This window comes from Ascidiella aspersa, chromosome 2, assembly GCF_963924565.1.
Source record: "Ascidiella aspersa chromosome 2, kaAscAspe10.2, whole genome shotgun sequence".
In the NCBI taxonomy this organism is placed as follows: domain Eukaryota; kingdom Metazoa; phylum Chordata; class Ascidiacea; order Phlebobranchia; family Ascidiidae; genus Ascidiella; species Ascidiella aspersa.
Window position 1 is genome coordinate 1,654,360 of NC_139448.1, and position 21,027 is coordinate 1,675,386.

General features: G+C 33.6%; 1 protein-coding gene across 1 annotated transcript; it reads left to right on the top strand.

Moving 5' to 3' along the window:
* The first annotated feature begins 85 nt into the window (after nucleotides 1–85).
* LOC146163067 (cGMP-dependent 3',5'-cyclic phosphodiesterase-like) lies at nucleotides 86–20,928 on the top strand. Its single transcript, XM_083383209.1, has 29 exons — nucleotides 86–261; nucleotides 573–686; nucleotides 859–950; nucleotides 1,147–1,232; nucleotides 1,300–1,355; nucleotides 2,309–2,365; nucleotides 2,482–2,563; nucleotides 3,007–3,062; nucleotides 3,728–3,844; nucleotides 4,284–4,340; nucleotides 5,671–5,801; nucleotides 6,114–6,265; nucleotides 7,147–7,289; nucleotides 8,022–8,051; nucleotides 9,536–9,596; nucleotides 10,034–10,115; nucleotides 10,390–10,427; nucleotides 10,560–10,598; nucleotides 12,724–12,797; nucleotides 13,954–14,031; nucleotides 14,516–14,638; nucleotides 15,110–15,303; nucleotides 16,599–16,686; nucleotides 17,358–17,405; nucleotides 17,755–17,829; nucleotides 18,054–18,266; nucleotides 18,917–18,955; nucleotides 19,226–19,332; nucleotides 19,862–20,928. The coding sequence occupies exons 1-29, from the start codon at nucleotides 166–168 to the stop codon at nucleotides 20,031–20,033; spliced, it is 2,700 nt and encodes an 899-aa protein (XP_083239335.1). The 5' UTR covers nucleotides 86–165; the 3' UTR covers nucleotides 20,034–20,928.
* Nucleotides 20,929–21,027: the final 99 nt, after the last annotated feature.

The following is a 21,027-nucleotide window of genomic DNA, read 5'->3' on the forward strand; positions in this document are numbered from 1 at the left end:
CCTCTAGGTGTCGCTAATCAACCAAAATAAACAAAAAGGATTGAAAAGAAATGTTTTTAAAACTTAACATTTTAGTGAAAGAAAATGAGATGGGATTATGAATACTGGACTAATGGGGTCATTAAAAGCTTAACGTGACCCAAAGGGAAATGTATTTGCGGCAAAATGATTGTGGTCTTTCCTCAATTGCTTTTCGCCCTGTTTCAACACATTAAAAACGGTTTTGACAGAAAACGAAAAATCAATCAACTTCCCAGCCAGGTTTGTTTACCTATTTAACATAAGAATTATTGACTGACTGAATTTACAATGTAAAATAGCATGTGTTGTGTAAGGTATTGATGTAGGTAAAATGTGTACAAGCAGTTTTGTATGAAGCTGAGTTTAACAGAGTAACAGACCATTTTGTTTTACAAACCTTGTTAAGGAAATTGTATTTTAATTGTTAAATGATATATATATATATATATATATATATATATATTTGATATTTCTAACACCGAATTTTAATGAACATCAAATACCATCAGATCGAAGTGCTTAAACCCTAAATATAAATTTATCTTCAACAGAAAAGCAGTTCTGAACTTTTAAATGCGATTTTGCTGGAATTATGCGGATGTTCAACGATAGGAGAAGTCGTACAATCTCTTCAAAGATGTTTTAAAGAAGAACTTTTCAATTCGGTAGGCTGCTGTAAATTGTATGGATCTTAATTTCAAATAATGTTAAATTTAGCTTGGGGCTTGTTACTTAGTCTTTCTGAATTGTATGTTTCTGTTCAATTCAAAACGTTTTGCCAGCTTTTATTTTTTTGCGTTAATCACAAAAGTTTATGTCTTTATGGTTCTTCTGTAGTTATCTTCACACTGCTTTGAGGTGGATTTCGAACAGAATGAACCAGCGATTGAGTTTTATCTCAAACAAAGAGTTAAAAGTTGTGTGTTCAGGTAAACAAAAATTCTCTGTTTGTTTGTGACACTAATTTTCACCCCTAAAAATGCGTAATTTCTTTAAACCTAAATGAAGACTTTATATTTTGAAAAACTAACCAATAAAACTCTGTATCAAACATTTTTACTTTTGTTTAAAGATTATTTTTTATTTAATCCAAATGTTTGTTTTAACCAGTGTTGTGTGTTGCAGTAAGGATTTCCTAAACAAGCAATGGAGACAGACGTCAATTTCTATCGACGATGGACTGAGACGTTTCATTTCAAGTGGAGATGATGGTTGGTTACCTAAAATTTGGTAAATCTTGAGAACTTCCAACTTAAATTTCACTATTTTATTTCACAGTTATACTCCTTACACTAAAGCCCACTGAGAACACAGACCACGCAATCGTATTTGTGGTAAGTTTGTTTTGTTTTAAGATAAAATTTACTCTGTACAGTTATTTTTCATTTTTCAGACAGTTTTACTTGACTTAGACATAGAAATCAGATGGCACTGTTAAACGACTAATTGCATTATGATATTGACAAGATTTTAAATAACTTTCTTTTTGTTTATAAGTTTTGGAATACAATTCGTTGTTAAACTGTGCCGCCTGATTTTCAGTTCTCAAATTAAAAAACACATCTGTCAACAAAGATTGACTTATATAGTCTTTTTGGTTTTTAACTGGTTGTTATTCGTACATTTAAATTAAATAAAAAGTTTAAACAATTTAAAAGGGATAAAATAATAGTCGGGTTGCATTTTTGGGGGCGTAGCCAGAGGATGTGTCATCTCTTTAAAATTAGGGATGTGCCCTCATAATATCTGTAACACTAAACAAAATATTCAACTTTGTTTGTGATTGCTTTAAATACTAAGAGCATTGGTTTTAAAACTGGGGCCTCAACCCCAGGAGTTGTTATGAACTTTTAAGGGGTTTTGCAAATAAACAGAATGTTATGTTTTTTAGATTTTCTTAACTTTTTGACTATATTACTGGTATATAAAAACATTTTGAAAACACATTAAAAATGGAGTGATGGTATCTAAAAAGTAATATCAGTCAATCTGTAGTTTAACATCACATTTAAAAGATTAAATTTTATTAACCCGTTACCTGGGCATCATTCTCATCTAATTTTAATGATATTTAACAGCTTGTGTGCAGTAAGTACTGTATAAGAATACTGCTGACTTGAATGTTAAACAACTATAACAATTCTTTACACTGATTTTTGAGTGTAACGTTGTTTTAAATCTTAAGAAATTATCCCAAGAATATTAGGGTCTGCATGAAGCAAAATGGGCCAGGTCAAAAAGTTTTTTTATTTGTTTACAAAGGTTTATGATGAATATATTTTTGTAGATTTGTGGAGCAACGCAAGAGCCAGAAACCTCGCAAGTAAACCTTATTCTTCAACATGTAAGCATAACACAAATGTTTTATAACTTCGTTGATTCCTACCTTTTTAGTTTATTTTGCCCTACTTCATTTTGTTTATGTTTTGTAAGCATTTGTTTTTGTGAATTATTTTTCAGGCTAACACCTGTTTTTCCCGTATTCTTCAACAACACGATTCTTCAATTTGTAAAACTACTTCGCCAGAAATGCAACTTTCTGGTAATATTTGTTTTGTGTAAATATCTTTATTTGGTGTAAGGTAAATATAAGGACATTGTTTTGTATTTAAATAAGAATATGTCTCACAAATTTTGCTTGTATAAGTTGCTAGTAAGATCAAAAATATATATTTTTTTATTTATGATTCTTTTAAATGAGAAAAAAACTATGGAATCTTGCAGGGCAGAGTTGACAAACCTTTTTACTGATTAAAAATGTCTGCCTGAATGTGAATTGTAAAAACGATTGTGGTTATACATTGATTTATTAAGACCAAACTAAGTACAGAACTTAAATAAATTGTTGTGTTATTATATACTCACGATACTCATAGAAGTGGAATATATTACCTTAACATCCAAACAAGTTTTTGATTTCTAACTTTTGTAAAGGGACACGTATTTTATTAAAATTTATTAATCCATCAACATTTTTTCTTTTAGAGGAGCTAATTAACGCAGTGGACGCCACGGAAATGCAAGTCATGCTCAATTTGCATGTAAGTAATTGAAATGTCACTTTTCATCATCAATAAGTGTTATGGGATGTGAGGGACCTCTCTGTCTGAAAATCAATACTCCCTTTGTAGAAACATCTTATCTCCCAGTCTACCACCTGCCCTGGGATTTGTAAACAGGGATTTTTGTATTAATGATAAGCTAAGGTAAATCCAGGAAGCAGCTGATGACTTCGGTTGAAACTGAGTGTTATTTTTACCCTGTTTATTTTAGATTTGAAAAATCAATAAATGAGTAACAGTTAACTACGAAAGATACTACAGTATGAAACATTAAATATTTTTTTACTATAAGAACTTGAAAACCTGCACTTGCGTATAAACCAGGGATTTGTTATTAATCCATAAGCCATGGTAAATGAAACTGGCAAGCACTGATGACTTCCGTTGAAATAGTGCATGGCTTTAAACCTTTTTTATGTTTTTAAAATGTACCAACTTATTAGTGATATAAAACTTAAAATTTTGTCATACGGTTTTTACCAAATAAAAAATATATTTTAGCTGTGAGGAAATTTATTTTTTTTTTTTAACAAAAATATGTACAAAATTAACTACAATTGATTGAAGTTTATTGGCACATTAAAGCCAAGCGCCTATGCACTCTGTAAGCAATATTATTTTTAATGTAAAATTGATATTTATAGCTTGTGCGTCAAACCTCATCCGAACTGAGCTGCATTCTTCTAGTTTCTGAGGAGCTCAACCAAATCACTTGCCAAGTTATCGGAACCAACAAGCTCGATTACGAAGTTTGCTTTCCGGTAATATTCAAATTTCTACATGATTAGCGCCGCCATATCTATTTTTTAACTCATCCTTATTTTTCAAAGTCTACATCTTGGAATATTATTTTTCCAATTTCAGTAATGTGACCTAATGTTCTTATTTTGTTTGGCAACAATTGTAAATGTGAACCCATTCACATTAACCCAAGTGCCAAGGGTTGAGAATATAAAATTACTTTTGTCATTTTTTAACGCTAAAAATGTTTTGTGATGTAGGATTTATGTAATTGTTTAAATGTAGAATTTGTTTAAAACTTGAATATGGATATGAATACTAAGACCAAATAGGCTGAGTAACTGACATTATGTTTAAAAGAAGTTTATTATTTATCATAATCAGTTAGACACCTATTTGGCTGTGTTATTCATATTCAAGCTACAGAACATACCCAAGTAATTTTCACTTAATTTTTAGGTTCACGAAGGACTCTTCGGATCTATTTGCAAAAATAAACAATGGATTTCCATACAAGTAAGATGTTACAATATAATTAATGTAACTCATCCAGCCTACTCTAATAGCACAGCGTTGCAGACAAGCAAAATATACTAACTATATTTATCAAGTTATTTTTCACTAAAATCTTGTGGAATCGAAATATAACTCATCTAATTTTTAAAATAATTTTTCTAATGCCATCTTTGTATACGTAATCACTTTTTAAACATGTTCTGTATTTTGTGAGTCAGTAAATAATTGATTCACTTGAAACAGCATGTGGCAAGTTAACACCAAGTGAACCAAAACAATTGTTATTCAGTATTTTATTTTGCCATCTGCTAGCTGTAACTGTAGTAAGAGTGCTTTAATATTCAGGAATGTGACCTAAAGCTTTAACTGATTAAAGCCAGATTTTTAAGTTCGGGCCAACATGACCAATATACATTTTAAGAGACAGACTGTAACTATCTATTTAAGTATGCTAAAAGCACACAATTGTTCAAACAGTGACCCCTGAAGGAATTTAAGAGAATGTTAAGGTAATTAGAGATCCCCTAAAACACCTTAAACTGTGTGGAGCAACAGTAAAGTATGAAATAATTATTAAATTCGTAAATCGCGGTCAGATATAATTAAAGTTTGTATAACATATTTGAAACTAGGTAATTTTTAATCTTTTATTTTTAACATTCAAGCTTCCCTTGCCCAATGCCCAATAATACTCTACTTTTTTATAATTTGACAGTCAAGTATGAAATTATTAACTTCGTGAATCGCGGTTACATATAACGCACATGACCACCCAAGCGTGAAGCGAATGACAAAGATTCTAGAAAAATCATTTAATTAAAAACAAGACACCAACCATTACTTATTACAGACAGGCATTAAGAATTGTCTTTGGCATGTGGCAATAAACTTTTAAATATTTTACTTTGCCAATCCCTTACTTTTTTACTGATTTACAATCCCTTGCAATAAAATTAACATAAAAGCAAAACGCTAGACTAATTTTTTGATTTATTTTTTAGTTTCAGTTATCGAAGGTGAATATTTAATTCCACATCTAGACATCCAATGTTTTGCACAATTACAGTTTTTATTATTTGTTCGAGTAAATGTGCAAATACTTTCGAGATCAAACGTATGTGGCCCGGGCGGTCTGATAAAAGCAAAACGCTAGAAAAAAAACTTTATTGCAAAATGGTTTTTAAGAATGCTCTATTTCGTTGCCAATAGTACTCTACTTTTTTATAGTTTGACTTTGAAATAATAAATTTAAATTTCCGTTAAATATTACTAAAACATGCAAACAATAATGTTAAGCTACAATTTAAATTCAATTTTTTTTTATTTTCAGGACAGATGTCCTCAGATTGAGGAGTTGTTCAACACAGAGGTTCGTTCAGCGTTATGTGTTCCGGTAACCTGCAAAACCTCCGATGCAACAATCGGGATCATTTGTCTCTGCAACAAAACCCAAGAACAATGGTGATTGTTTGATCTTAACTAGAGTTTGTATATTATGACGTATAAAGAATAAGAGAAAAAAGTATATTTTAATCTTTTTTTTCAACTTATGTAAATGATCCCCTATACTGCCGAACAAGTGTTTTACTACATAATAACCAATTTTTCACCGATTGTTCAAAAAGACAAATACAACTAATTTCTATCAAAATAGTTTTTTAATTTTTTTTCTGCAAAATATATAATCTTTATGAAACTAACACATGTCACCAGCTGTATCATGATCTGCACCAAACATTTGACTGTTTTTGTTTTTTGTCCAAATCGAACCAGCTTTACAACTGCTGATGTGGCCGCTGTGACCTCTGTGATGTCAAGGTCGTGGGCCGTCCTGTCGTCTTCGCTCATTCTACAAAAGGAGAAGAAAGTTCGTGGCGAGTGTGAAGCGATGTTGCTCATTGCACGGAAGCTTTTCAGCAGACTCGGTGGGTGGTTTGGTTTTATTAAACAACTAAACTCTTTCTGGATATCATCAACAACAACATCAACATAAGCATAAAAACTTTAAGTAGAGCAAAGGCAATAAGCCACCAAAAAGATCACTTCAAATAATTAGAAGAGGTTAAAAATAAATAAAGATTAATTCCAAAACTTTTAAAATGCCACCTACTTCTATATGGGCTTTGGTATTTATTCTACGTCCAACTACAACCTCCAGCAATTATCTTAGGATTTAGAAACATAAACAAAATGCAACCTACTTCTGGCTTAAGTATTCATTCTACACCAGTGGTTCTCAACCTTTTTTCACTGCGTACCACCTCGAGGTTCTATGATATTGTTGCGTACCAACAAATTGTCGAAAAACTCAACTTTACTCAAAATGTATAAATAGGATTATTAACAGGGGCGGATTAGCTAATTAGTTAGCCCGGAAATTTCGAAACAAATTCGGCCCACTAATCTTGAAAAAGTTTCCCCGTCAAGTTTTGTGATTTTTTATTGTTTATCTATGATGTCATAAAATAAATTTGCATAGATGTTCCGGAAAGATAAAAATTCCTATCATTTATAAAGCATAAAATATTTAACTATACAATCATAACGATGAATGTATAGTTTATTACAATAGAAAAAAATGCTAAACTTTTTCGTAAAACTGTAATTTTATTTAAAAACATACAGCGTACCACCCAAAAAGACTTCGCGTACCACTAGTGGTACGTGTACCACAAGTTGAGAACCACTGTTCTACACCAATTACTGTTTAATTTACTTTTTTTAAATCTTTTTTTACTGCAATGTGTTCGCAAAAGGGTTTTACAATACAATCATCTCATTTATTTTATTATTGTTTAACTTTTAGACGACGTAAGTATGTTGCTTGGTGAAATCATCCAAGAAGCGCGAAGCCTCACGAACGCAGAGCGGTGTTCGGTGTTTCTCGTCGATAACGATGCAAATGAACTCGTCGCCAAGGTTTTTGACGGCATTGTTACAATGGATGAGGTAAGTCATTTCTGTTTCAAGATATAATTGGGTTTTAGGCAACTTTATTTATAAAATAAATCATGCGTTATCCTCAAAAAGAGTTTTGCAAATCATCTACATTGTTTTTCTGCACATAATTTGGTTACATTTTACAAAAGTATTTATTCAATTATTTGTTTTTTGGCAGTGTTTTTTTGTCTCATTTTTGTTTTCCCTTTTTTCATGTTAATTTAAAGCAAGGTTTAGGTAATAACAAGTGATTGCGTTTTCGTATTTTAATAAATTTACTTTTTTATGCTGAATAATTTATGTAATAGGCTCTTTAATACACAACTGTTTAAGGAACTCTTGTGTTTTTGTTCTTGTAAAAAAAAACACTTTAAAAATGTATTTTAAATTGTAAATATTACAATATAGTTTGTTATGCAATGATTGCTTTGTTTAGCAAAATCAAACTGAATTTGTAAAACAAATAAGTCGCCTCTTTTGTTGTCTACGTTCGAAACAATCTTTGCTTAAGGTAGTGAATATTTTTGCAAAACTTTGTTTGAATCCAATTATTGTATGCTGTATGTTTCTTAGTGTTCCGACCATTAATGTATATTTACGTTTATTGTTGTTAAATCAGCCATGGTTTGTCTACTTTTGATTTGTGCACAATGGAAATAAATCTAGATGCATTTCTCTTTCTCAGAAGTAGCGCTAGCGAAAACTCGGTAGAACTTTTAAGACACTAAACTCTTATTCCAGTTGCTGGATCCAAAACAGTACGATTTCGAGGTACCCTCAATCCGGTTTGCATTCTTTGTATGCCTGCAACCTTGATTTTGCATGAACAGAGGCACATTTGGTGGCTTAATTTCAGCTTTATTTTCAATTTATTTTTTTTTGCATGTACAAATCGATAATTATTTGACTGTTTATTTTAAAGAATTATTTTAAATGTCGGATGTATTAGAAACGTGATTTTTGTTCTGTAGTAGCTCTATCTGTAGAAACAAGTAGTGGATTAGAAATTATTAGTTTTTTGTGATTTTTTTTGTAATTAGATTATAAGTAGTTTTGTGTTTTTGGTGTTAGCGGTTTTACCTAACTTGAAAAAATCTGTTTGTATCAAATTAGTTTTATTTTCCATACAGATGAAAACATTTAATGCCGGTATAAAGTCACCAAGCAGAGCAAAATAAACACAGAAGAATATTGTTGTTTGTTAAGTTTAAAAAGTACAACCTAGATCAACAACTGTGTGTGTTAGAAATACAATACGGCTTGCGCTAAGCTGCCATTGAAATAAATTTAAAAGATTATCCACAATTTTTTGTCTGTTGTTAGTAAAGCATTCACTAAATTGTCTTGATTATTGTGTTCTTCTTCTAACTGCTTTTTTAAGTTTTAATTTCTCAATTGTAAAATCATAAGATGTTAATAGCTTGATTCCTATTTGAGCTAATAAATAACAAACTTGACAAACCTAAAATTGCGCTAAAGCATTAAATATTGCTAAAAACCTTTTTAATGATTGAAGAAGGAAGGTTAAAAGGTCATTAGAGTGCGTTACATATTCTATATCTCAGATGTCAGTAGGAATAATTAGATTTCCAATGGCAGAATGTAATTGGAAGTGTCATGATTTCTTGTCTGACATGCCGGACCATTACCTCCCTGTAATTAGGGAGACTTCCCATAAGCTTGCATAATTAATAACTCAAGAAGCAAGTCTTTCCCCAACGCAAAGTACCACTCTGCATCGGCTAATAGCTTTCAACTAAGCCTTGGATATTCACAAAAATTAGACAAATTGTTTGAAATAATAAATGTTATTTATTTTTTATTTTTAAATCACACAACTATTTACGATTAAATGCAGATAACAAATGCATGCAAATGAAATCAAATATATGTGTATTAGTAGGTAATCTATAATGCAACTAAACAGACTAACACCAGTTGGCACCTTATTTTAGAAGTTTTTATTTTAATTTGGTAGATTTTTGTTAATTTTGATTCGATTTGAAAGAATTTTGCAAATATTTTATGACTAGTTTTTTTTTACACAAAAAATATTTGCAAAAGTTTTTGAATAGAATTCGAAAAAATGGATTGTTGTACTTAAAAAAATAATTAAATATTACTAAAAACAACAGCGTTTTAATTATTAAAACATAAAAGAAAGTATTCGTGTCAAAATAGCATTGGATCTATTTAGAAGACCCCCCCCTGATTTTAAATAATGTTAACTCTTACGTTTTTATTGTGAAATGTAGAATATGAATGAAGTTCGAATTCCCCTTGGGCAGGGAATTGCAGGCCAGGTTGCAACTACAGGTAACTTTAACAATTCTCTACACTTTGCAATTTCTTATATGCTTCATAATGAAATATATGCAGGTTGCTTATTAGGAATATAAACGTCTTTGATTTCGCACGTTAAGAATACTAACAGAAACCAAATTAGCATTAAATTCAAAAAGATTATCAATGGAATTTATCAACTTATTACACACGATATTGATTTAACTTGTTAAGAGCATATCACTGTTTAACTTCATATTTTTATTGGAAAAATGTTCTTGGCAACATTCCATAAAAAATTAAAATAAATAATACTCTGTTTAATGTGATAGGCAAAAAATGACCAAAAATAAAAATTGTTTTTAACTGTGAATAGAAAGTTTTCTATTGCAATATAGCCGTTGTAGAATAATGACTAGTTAACATTTTATTATACAAAGCATATTAAACCTAATGTTTCTTCTTCACAGGCAAAACGCTGAACATAAAGGACGCCTACGCCCACCCCCTCTTCTATAGAGGGATCGACAACGCAACAGGTTTCAGAACAAGGTGATCACCCAACATAAACCAGTGTATTGTCTCACAAACTACTAAAAAGTATACCCAGTCTGCCTAAACTTAATCATTTCCCATTAAGCTTATTATCTTTAATATTTACAAAAGTACAAATACATTGCTATGTGGTGTTTTTTTTTATTTTTGTAAAGCTCATTAAGAATACAGATTGGTTATATGTGTTAGTGAGACAAAAATATAAGCTGACATGAAGCTATATACATCTATAGCAAAAACTAAAACTAAGATAAAGTTTATTTTTATCCAGAAATATCCTTTGCTTTCCCATCAAAGACCACAATGGAGGTAAATTAAAAATTAATTTATAAAATTAATTTGATGTTGCGCATTTAAAAAAACGTTTTTATTGAGAAAAATTGTATACTATATTCAAAAAATAAACTGTAATAAAGTTTTTGTTTTCCTTTTACTTTTCAGTCGTGGTTGGAGTTTCTCAACTTTGCAACAAAATAAAAGGTACAGTAGCAAAACATATCACTTTTAAAATATCAGTCATTTTAAAAGAAAGAGAAGAACTTAGCCATGCCTTTGTTTAGCATTGTCGTTGTAATAATTTAATTTGTACAAGAAATGATTTTATAACATTGCAAATGTTAAATCCCCTGTAACACTGAAATGATAAAACAATTTGCACCAACTTGCTGGGAATCAAGTGTTATATGGCTGAACTTACTTTACCAACTGCTTATTCTTTTAGTGGCCTTAGTTATTTATGATGACAACTAGGTATGTCTGATAAGAGTTATTCAAATACTTCTTCCAAATGACGTCATTACTCTAGTCAAATAAGCAAAATTAAACAAATTGGAAGGCGCAAACGCAGTGCCTAATGTTTTGTGAAAATATATTGCTTTAAACATGGCCAACTTCGTTAAGTTTAGTGCTAATTTGCTATTTTTTTTAAATACTCATGCTGAGATAGTTTGTAAATCATGGCTTAATTTGTTATCAGATTAGCGAAGTAACAATGCTATCACATTGACAGGGATTAAACATCATTTAACATTCCAACTGTGCAGTATTCTTTTAAAACTGCTTAGCACTTTAAATATTGTTGAAAGTTGGCTAAAATTCCTATATTAAATTTCCTATGCCCCTGTTTACCTTGCCAGCCGGTAAGTGACCGCGTGTAGGTTTGATTAAAGGGCGATGTTGATTTCAACACTTGTGTAATGCTGTGCAGCAAGGCTGGGGAACTTGTGGCCTGCTAGCCCACTGAATTTACAGCCCTCCTATCTAGGGATGTTCGATAATATCGGATCAGCACTGATAGCACCCTTGTATCGGCTAAGTAGCATAGGTGTTAGGTAATTCCTGTATTAAATTAGTATCAGACCGTTACTAATACCACACTACTACCGGTGAATACCAATACTACCACTCAGTGGCGTATCCAGGGGGGGGATGGGTTGGGGGTTCGGACCCCCCCCCCTTTTCGGAAGTGACATTAACGTTTATTGTTTGTTTTTGTCAGGGTTTACCTCACCGTCCGAAGCTGCGTGTTTTTTTTTTAGTGTAATTGGGTCACACGTCTTGCTAATGCGAAACCAAAATCAAACGCAAAACGCCTTTTTCGTTTCTTGTTTGATCGACCGTGAACGCAGGATATTTTTTTGTCTTTCGCCTTTCGTTATTCGTTCGGGTTGGCTGATGAACAAGTGGGTGTTCGACAATTAATAACAGTCGATCAAGCGGTCGCTGTAATTCATCGGGCCCGCTGCCTCTTCGACAAACTATACACGAGTCCATTTCAAATAATTTTTGAGTATTTTAACACGTAAGTGCGAAAATTTTTCGCGCTTCGCGCGAATGTTCTTTTTAGGTCCGGTTTTGACGTTTTGATGCTGTCTATTGAACTAGATTAGCGCTTCTCTACCGTTGCGCCGTGGAAGGCTGCCAAGTGCCTCGCGGCCAAACGGAAAACGTATTCAAAAATATTGGACATATATTTTTCAACATTTCTTTTATTTTTGATTTTCGGCAATGTAATAAAAACTTGCAAGAAGAAATTTAAAAAAATGCCATTCCCCCCCCCCCCCCTTTCACGGACTTGTTTTCGTTTTTCTCCTGAAGTTAACGATTGTACACTAAGCGGTTTCGCAGCTGGCGCCTGGCAGGAGTGTCAACGATGTACGTGTGACGTTGTGTTTTGCGTCTAAAAGTTTGCTTTTGCTGGACGTTAATTGGCTGTTTCTGATGATTTTTTTATTATTTATGACGTCATTACAATCGCTGTTTTATGACGTCATATCTGTCAATATTTTATGACGTCATTAACGTCAGACGGAAATTCCCGAAGTTGAAAATTCGGGACCCCCCCCCTTTTTGGATTTCTGGATACGCCCCTGCTACCACAACCCAACCACAAAAACGACAACATGACTAACCGTTACTAATACCACACTACTACCGGTGAATACCAATACTACCACTTGACATCGGGTATCGGCTGCGATTCTATATTATCTCAAAATTCCTTCATACAATATAGTATTATATAATGTTAAATTTTCATTTCCAATCACTTTTGGGTAAGCATTTATCAAACACATCAGCCCTCAATAATCTGATGTTATTCAAGGTGCATGCTTCACACCTTACGATGAGGAACTTGCAGAAAAGTTTGCAGTTTTCTCGGGAATTTCGATCAGCCATGTGAGTGTAAAGTGTGACTTTCCAATCACCTGTTGTTAAGGTTGAGATGTTAAAATTTCAATTTTAGATTATTTTAATCTGGATCTAGATGTTTTGCTGGGATTCTAGATGTAGGATTATACAATCTTATTTGGATGATGGATTTAAATTGCTAACAGAGTTATAAATAAACTTTATTCCGTTGCTGTACATGTTTAACCATTAATAACCTAGTATACCGCGCAAACTGCCATCCGAAAGTGTTTAGTTGTTAAGAAATTAGTCAAGATTAAAGCCACAAAAACATGCGCTTTCACATAGTTTGTAATGCTGGCCTTTCTAGAAGAAAAAACAACCCATACATATGCTAGGAAGAATGACATTTTCTGACACTGTTTTGGTATGCACCAATCCATATGCCTCTTCATTTGTATACCTTAGTTTTGATCCAGTACAAACACAGGTATACAGCACCCCCGGTTGAAAAGCATTTATCTAAAGGCATTTGATGCAATATAAATATTAATGATTTCCTATTATTAGCAATAAATTATGTCAACATTCGATATTGATTAGCTTATAAAAGAGATAGAATCTAAACAGATGCTATATATCACACCCTCACCCGGCTATACTTGTGTGCTGTGTATTCACATAAATAACTACACTCAGTTTGAATTAGTTTTCTGATATTTCACAACACCCAGATAGCCGTATTTAGCGTAAAACAGACGTAATTTTTATGAAATCTAATTAGATATTTAAAAATCTTTTAACAATTTAATTTCGATGTTTTTTTTATAATACAAATAAATTACAATTTATCTTCATAGTTTGTCTTTCAACAATTACACCTGTTTACACTCATTTTAATTTAAAAAAATAAATACGGGTACAAACTAAGATTACAAACAGCTGTAGAGTCATAATTAAAAAAAACTCTAAATACTGAAGTTTTCTGTATTTTAATACCTTAGGTCAATTTTTTAGGGTGTTTTGAGGGACTCAAACGATCCCTCATTAAATTTTCTGCTTGTGTAACTACAGCATCAATTAATTTATCAGTGACTATTTAGTGAAATAATTGGGTCTCTGAAAATTACTCAATGGTCAAATAAGCCAACTATAAAAACTAAGTACTTATATTAGTGGTGAAGTTTGTTTTTGTTGATTTCAGTCGCTTTTGTACAAAGAAGTGCAGGAATCTCAATCGAGGAGCCGATTGGCCAACGAGCTCATGACGTATCACATGAAGGTAAGCTTTTCGTGGACTCACAACAAAAAAAAAAACGATAAAAATGTGGCCGAGTCTGTTACTTGTGTTGAAAAGCTTGTTTAAATGTCATAAAAAATTCCAAAGCAGAGCTAAATCTTCACCACAATTTAAACAAACTTTTTTACAACGATTTTTTGCCATAGTTTATTTTTAACCCCGTGTTTCATTAACTTTTTTTTCATGATTTCTTTTTAATTTATTTTCAAATTAGCAGTTTTCATAAAAGTTTATTTTCCAATACTAATAGATTTTTTAAGGTAGTTTTTTTTTGCCAGGTGTTAAATTCCTATTTTAATGAAAAAAGGCACAAAAAACAGAAAAATATTATTTGCTGACGTTAAATGTTAAATGTAACGATAATAAACACAACAAGCAAGGTCTATTTCAGCTAGTTAACTTTTTCCTTGCAAAGTATTTGGAAAAGTTAGTTATTGTGACGTCAAAATCGCTTTATTGTCTGCAGGTGGACATTGATGACGTAGATCGAAACCTGCCCCGGAGTCAGCTTAGTCTCCCCCAACTTGACAGCGACTTCGGAAAGTTTATCTACCCTCCGCGGTCCTTACACGACAACCTCAAGATAAAGGTACAACTATGTATAATGTTTTATTCGCACATTTGTAATGGTTTTGAAAAATACGCAATAAAACGAAGAAATAAGACCTCAAGGTCACCATGCCAGCTACCTTTTAAAACACGATAAAACTTCAAAAAAAAAACATCAAAGATAACTGAAGAAACAAAAAGGTTTATCGAAACACAACAATAATTATGACACGTTTAATTTAAGAAAATAAGGAAAGAGATAAACATGATTTCGTTCTTACAGAGCAGGAATGGAAAAGCAGTCGGAGACCAAGAAACACTTTTTGTCCAATGAAAATAACGCGTTTTTTTTTATATATCCGACACTATTATATCCACGGGGTGCGGGGGTTGAGGAACCCTGGTGCGTAACTTGAAAATAAGCGCGAACCTTGGAAATAGGGATGGCATGGCATCCATTTTACAACACCCGCTCCCCAGGTCGAATAATCCCACTCTCTTGCTCCGCCAGGCGTGCATAACGATGTACGATGACCTTGGTTTGATCTCTAAGTTCCACATCCCGATGCGGACCCTGGTCCACTTCCTACTGATGGTACGAAAGGGGTACCGGGACCCCCCCTACCACAACTTCGACCACGCCTTCTCAGTAATGCACCACGCCTACTTGCTCGCACGGAACCTGAAGCTTAACAAGAGGCTAAGGTGAGCCTAGGAATATATTTATTGTTTTTATGTTGCACTGAATATGTGATATTTGAAATCACCCTGACCAGGGGCGTCCAACATGAGGCGCGCGTGCCAAATGTGTAATAAAAAAAAACTAATAAAAAATGGCACACAAGCCCCCCCAAAAAAACAGCCAATTGTCGAAAAAGCTAAATTTGGTATATAGCCAATTGTCATTGTTTATTCACAATACAAAACAATCCCAGCAATTATGACAACAAACAACTACTTCTGATATTATAACATTATGTTTGTTTGTTTTTTTTGTATAAAAGCGATTTTAATATCAGAAAAAAATAGTTGCTAAACTTTGGCACGGGAAGAAGTTATAAGATAAAAATTGGCACGTCAGCATAATTGAGTTTGACACCCCTGACCTTGACCCTTGTAGGATAAATATCGGTTTTAATTTCTAATCAGTAACAGCAGAATACTATAGCAAAGCTGGCAATTCAGGTCAGGCACTGTTAAAAATTCTTTTTGAATAAGATGACTGACAATGTCTTTTGCTAAATAAAAAAAAGTTTAACATATTTCAATAGTGTCTGACCTGAAGTGTAAGCTTTGGTAGACTACTTTACTACATTTATAATTTGTAGAAAAATTATATCAAATATTTGGGCAGTCTTAGTGCTTTTTGTACTGATTTTCATGATGGCGAAAACAGGCAAAAAATGAGCTTTTTATCACGTTTCGCTCGAAATGTTTTTACTGGTGTGTCACTTTGGATTTTTAAGCTTTATTTAATATTTGTTTACACTTTTTTCTTTTACAAAGTGTTATTTGGTGGCACTTTGTGGTTAATGGGGCTAACTTTGGTTGGTCGTCCTTTTTTACAAAATTGTTATTGTAAAAATCCAACAATGTTTCAGTGTTGAGAGATACAGACATATGTGTACAACAACTGTGATCTAGTCCCTGAAGTGTTTTTCACACTATAATGGCTTACGTGTCATAATACACCGGGAGTCAGGTTTGCCTGCGAAGCTTCTGCTGCACGTTTTAATGATTAACCCTCCCAAGCTAACCACCGAAGTTGCTTAAGTACGTTGATATTCAGCCCTTTACCACGCAACACTTCCCACATAAGTGCTGCACAAAATGTGCGTAGCGGTACTTTTGTTTGCAAGAGAAATATATATACCTCCTGTTTTGATGCATGTTGCAATGTTAATATCGCTACCATTGCCCAACCTTATTGCCCTTATATGCTAACTCTCCTATATACAACAACGCTATCATTCTAACATCTTCGATTAATGCTTGTATAGTGATGTTGAGGTGATTGCGCTACTAACAGCCAGCATATGCCACGACCTCGACCATAGAGGAACCAACAACGCGTTTCAAGTGAACTCAGTAAGTATAGCTTGGCTGGCTTGCTCTTCGGTTCGCAACTTTATGTTGCTTTGAATTGGCCTCATTAACTTTTATATTTACTCGCAGGTGTTGGTGATTTATGTTTTAGTGGTACAACGACACTCACAAAAGTTACAAAAATATTGTCAAATTAAATATTACTCGTGCATCGTCCCACTACCCATATTAGTTACTGCTATACACTATACTTCCGTCTTAATTTGTTTATTTGTAACAGTAACTCTTTATAACAACTTTATTTATTTACTCATTACCCGCTACTCACCACAACCAAGTGGCTGATTCTGGTTAAATTACATACACACGGGTTTAGTGGTTTTAAGTGTTCTTACTCGTTATTCTACCCACAACAAGCTTACTTCCACAGCTCACACTTCATATTAAAAGCAACTTATTACTCACTATACTTGGCTGTTTTCTCATAACGTCATTATTTACTCACCCAGCTGTGTTTTCACAGAATAACCTACTCGATAATAGCAACTTATTACCCACTAAACTTTCTGTTTGATTATGACATTATTATCTACTCTCCCATCTGTGTTTCCACAGCCCACCCTACTCAATAATTCCAACTTATGATCTACTATACTCGTTTTTTGTTATTCATTTATTATCTACTCACTACTCACCCAGTTTTGTTTCCACAGCACAGTGTACTCGCAAGCCTCTACAGCTCGGAGGGATCCGTACTCGAGGTAACTTCATTATTACGTCACTATAGCGCCACTGTTGACCAGAGGTGTCCGATATTATCGGATTTCACGTGGTAGTATCGGTTGGCGGCAGATAATAAACTATTAAAGGCATTTAAGCGGTCCAAAGCGTTTCTACCTTAGAAAAGATTCCAAAATATACGCTGAAAGTAACTTACGTTTTTTACGCTTAGGCAGATTTCAACTTACTGACATGTAAAACATCGCATTTGCAGGATTAGTTTTAACACTTTCCTCTATTTGACAAAAGTAATGAAGTTATTTCTTACCGGATGTCGATATATTTTGTTTCGATTTCGAACGTTAAATCTATATTATTGTTACGTCACAGAGACACCACTTCGCCCAGGCGATGTGCATTCTTAACACTTCCGGTTGCAACATATTCGAGAACATGAACAGGAAGGTTTGTGACGTCATAGTGTGTTGTTACTTTCAAGTTTTCTTTCAACTCAATTGGTTTCAATCCATTTGTTCGGATTTTAATGTAGTAATTATAAATTATTTGACATTTTAGCGCTATACACAGTACAGCTTTGATAATAGAAACAAAGGTATGTGCTAAAACAAGTTAAAAGCAATTTAAATCAGGTTTTGTAAAACAATTTCTACAATCTCGTATATTTTTAGGAATACGCGCGCACCTTGGACCTTGTGAAGCAGATCATCCTCGCGACCGACGTGGCCAGCCACCTACGTATTCTCCCCCAACTTGAGGTGATGGCTCAGGGGGGAATGGACCTCACCGTCACCCACCAGAGGGAGCTGTTGCTCGCACTTTGTATGACCGCGTGTGACCTTTCTGACCAAACAAAGGGATGGGAAACAACCAAGAACACCGCGGTCAGTGGAATTCTTGTTTGTAGTTCACTTTGTTGATGTTTCTTTAGTGTTTTTAGATCTCTATAATTCTTTATAATATTTTTCCTGCTTTCTTTTACATGCTCTTTATAGTAGAGCGGAGGTTACCAAACTTTTTTTAAAGTTACCTGTAAAGATTGACAATCGCGGGCCACATCAAAAATTTATGTCGAAATTTGTTAACCTTTTTTATCAGTTATTAAAGAAAAGCCTATAATTATAATTATTCATTACAAACGACAAGCTTTTGTGACTTTCTTTTATAGTAGTACCTGTAAGGATGGACAATTGCGGGCTGGAGAAAAGATTGATGTCACACTGTGCTAAACTTTTTTTATCGATTAATAAAGAAAAACCTACTTTTGTTACTTGTAAAAATGCAGCCGAAAAAACGCCCAAAACCCTTAAATTTTTCTGAATTTCGCTTACCATAACCAAATTTTTAAAATACCAAACTTATAGGTACACTATACACTGATCAGAAATGGTGAAAATATGCTCTTTGTGGACAGTTACCGATGTTGAGAAACGACAAATAAAATGTGTTTTCACAAAATCATTTTTATGAGATGTCCATATTATCAGCATCTCATTCTGTACCTTACTTCGTATTTTTGTGCTTATTTTTACAGAAACTGATCTACAAAGAGTTTTTCTCGCAAGGCGACATGGTAAGAAACAATATATTGTATTTTTGATGAAATGGGTGCTAAATGCTGTTGATTTTATTGTTAATTTAACCATTTAAACTTTAACTTTTATACTTTTTTACAAATAATTTCTCTAACATATTTAATTTTATTGTTACATACCTTTGTATGACCTTTAGAGACATAGCACCTTGCGTGACCTTCACATATGTGACTTTTGTGTAACCATCGTATGACCTCGCATACGTGACCTTTGCATAACCTCTATGTAACCTCTGTATGACCTTGCAGGAGAAAGGCATGGGCAACAGTCCTGAGGTGATTTACGATCGTGAGAAAGCTTGTGTTCCTCAACTCCAGATCAACTTCATGCTCCACATCGCACTCCCTGTCTACAGGTAACTCACTATTTAAGCTAAAACCAGCTGATTGCAATCACTCCCACAGGCAAAACGGCAAATAAATAAGCGACTCTGTAATCGTGCAGCAAATATTCCAACTAATTATTCCAAATTCTAACTGAACTATTTAATTTTATGTGTTTGCTGTTTTTAGGGGGAATTGGTTTATTTTGTCACACTATTCACTTTATGCAAGATATATTTGTAATCACACAAGATTGTTTCAAAACAAACGAGCGTTGCCCGAAGTTGAACTTGACCTCGGTATTTAACAAAAGCTCTAGATTTATCACTCTTGACCACATGGGGCGCCACGGAGCTACCTTGGAGAATATAATGTTTTAAATTGTCGCCAGTTAAACTAGAAATTGCGCTTTTTATTATGACTTCGACTTTAATGACGTATTTTTGTAAAACGTGAACAAGGGAGACAAATTGTTGAGAACCCTCGTCTAGAACATAATTGAAGTTATGTTTTATTGGCGACATGTTACTACCAACACTCACAACACACTTGTACGTGCAGCTTACTGGCGAGGTTATTCCCCGAATACGAGCAAGTTCTTGAGCGAGTTGAGATGAACATCACTAGGTGGCGCAAGGTGCTCGCTGAGTTTTCGTCACGTGACCTCCCAAACACCGATTCGCTTGACTTCCTCACCGACGAATTTGACCGTGACCTCTTCGCTCACCTTTGACCTCGACGTAACTAAGGTGGCCGTGACGTCACAAACTTAGAAGTATGACGTCACGAGTAGATGGAAGAAACCTTGCCCGAAGATATTCGTAAATATACCCACCTATTACTGTGACCTCACAATCTTCAATGACGTCACGCTTCCTTCTTGGTTGTGACGTCACATATCAAAGTATTTTGCACGCCGCAATTAAGTTTACCTTGAACTGAGCTTGTTTCAAGCTTGAGCTACAATATCAACTCACTTAATGTTGTGTCCATCCAAACACAGCAACTTAACTTGAACAACTTATCTGCTCGGAACCTTAAACCGACAAAGTATAACCGGGAGCGTTTATTTAGTATCTATAGTTGTTGTTTTTTTAAAGTGACCTTAAATGTGCACTTACCTGAAATTACAAAAGTACTTGGCCTAAAACAATAATGTTAAAAAAAATAATTTTTAGAACCTAATCTTCAAATTTTTTTAATAACAATAAAACACTGCTGCCAACACTAATCCTCAATTATAATAAACTCATGTCGATTTAATTGCAACCCGCATATTCCCGTACTCACAAATACCCGCATTAACTCCTCCTTCAACGATTTTCACTGTTTTTCTGCCTTCAACGATTTAACATTAAGCATCCTGGTACGTTGTGTGGCTCCACAGGTTGTCCGATACTCTTGTATCGTGTCCGATCGGCCTTAGTATCGTTTGTTAAATGGCTAACCCAACACTGCTTACAAAGAGGTTAACTACGTTGAGCGTCTCCCGTGTGAAATTATCATCAAACTTTTTAAATTCATTTGTTTCACCTAAAAACGAAATATTGCGCAATCTTAAATCGGCGGTAAATAATTTTCCAAAAAACTACGTAAATAATTTCCAAAGCTTGAAATACGAAAGTACGTGATTTAAGGTCACCCCGGTTTAACATTTAAAATAGTACAAATGCAACATATCTAGATAGTTCAAGCCATTTAGTGATCTGATTAGTTGAGCTCCACAT

Coding starts and splice junctions, on each gene's coding strand:
- LOC146163067 (XM_083383209.1), top strand. CDS start 166: ATGATTGTGGTCTTTCCTCAATTGCTTTTCGCCCTGTTTCAACACATT. Junction 14,032..14,515: donor TCATGACGTATCACATGAAG/GTAAGCTTTTCG, acceptor TATTGTCTGCAG/GTGGACATTGATGACGTAGA. Junction 19,333..19,861: donor ATCGCACTCCCTGTCTACAG/GTAACTCACTAT, acceptor TTGTACGTGCAG/CTTACTGGCGAGGTTATTCC.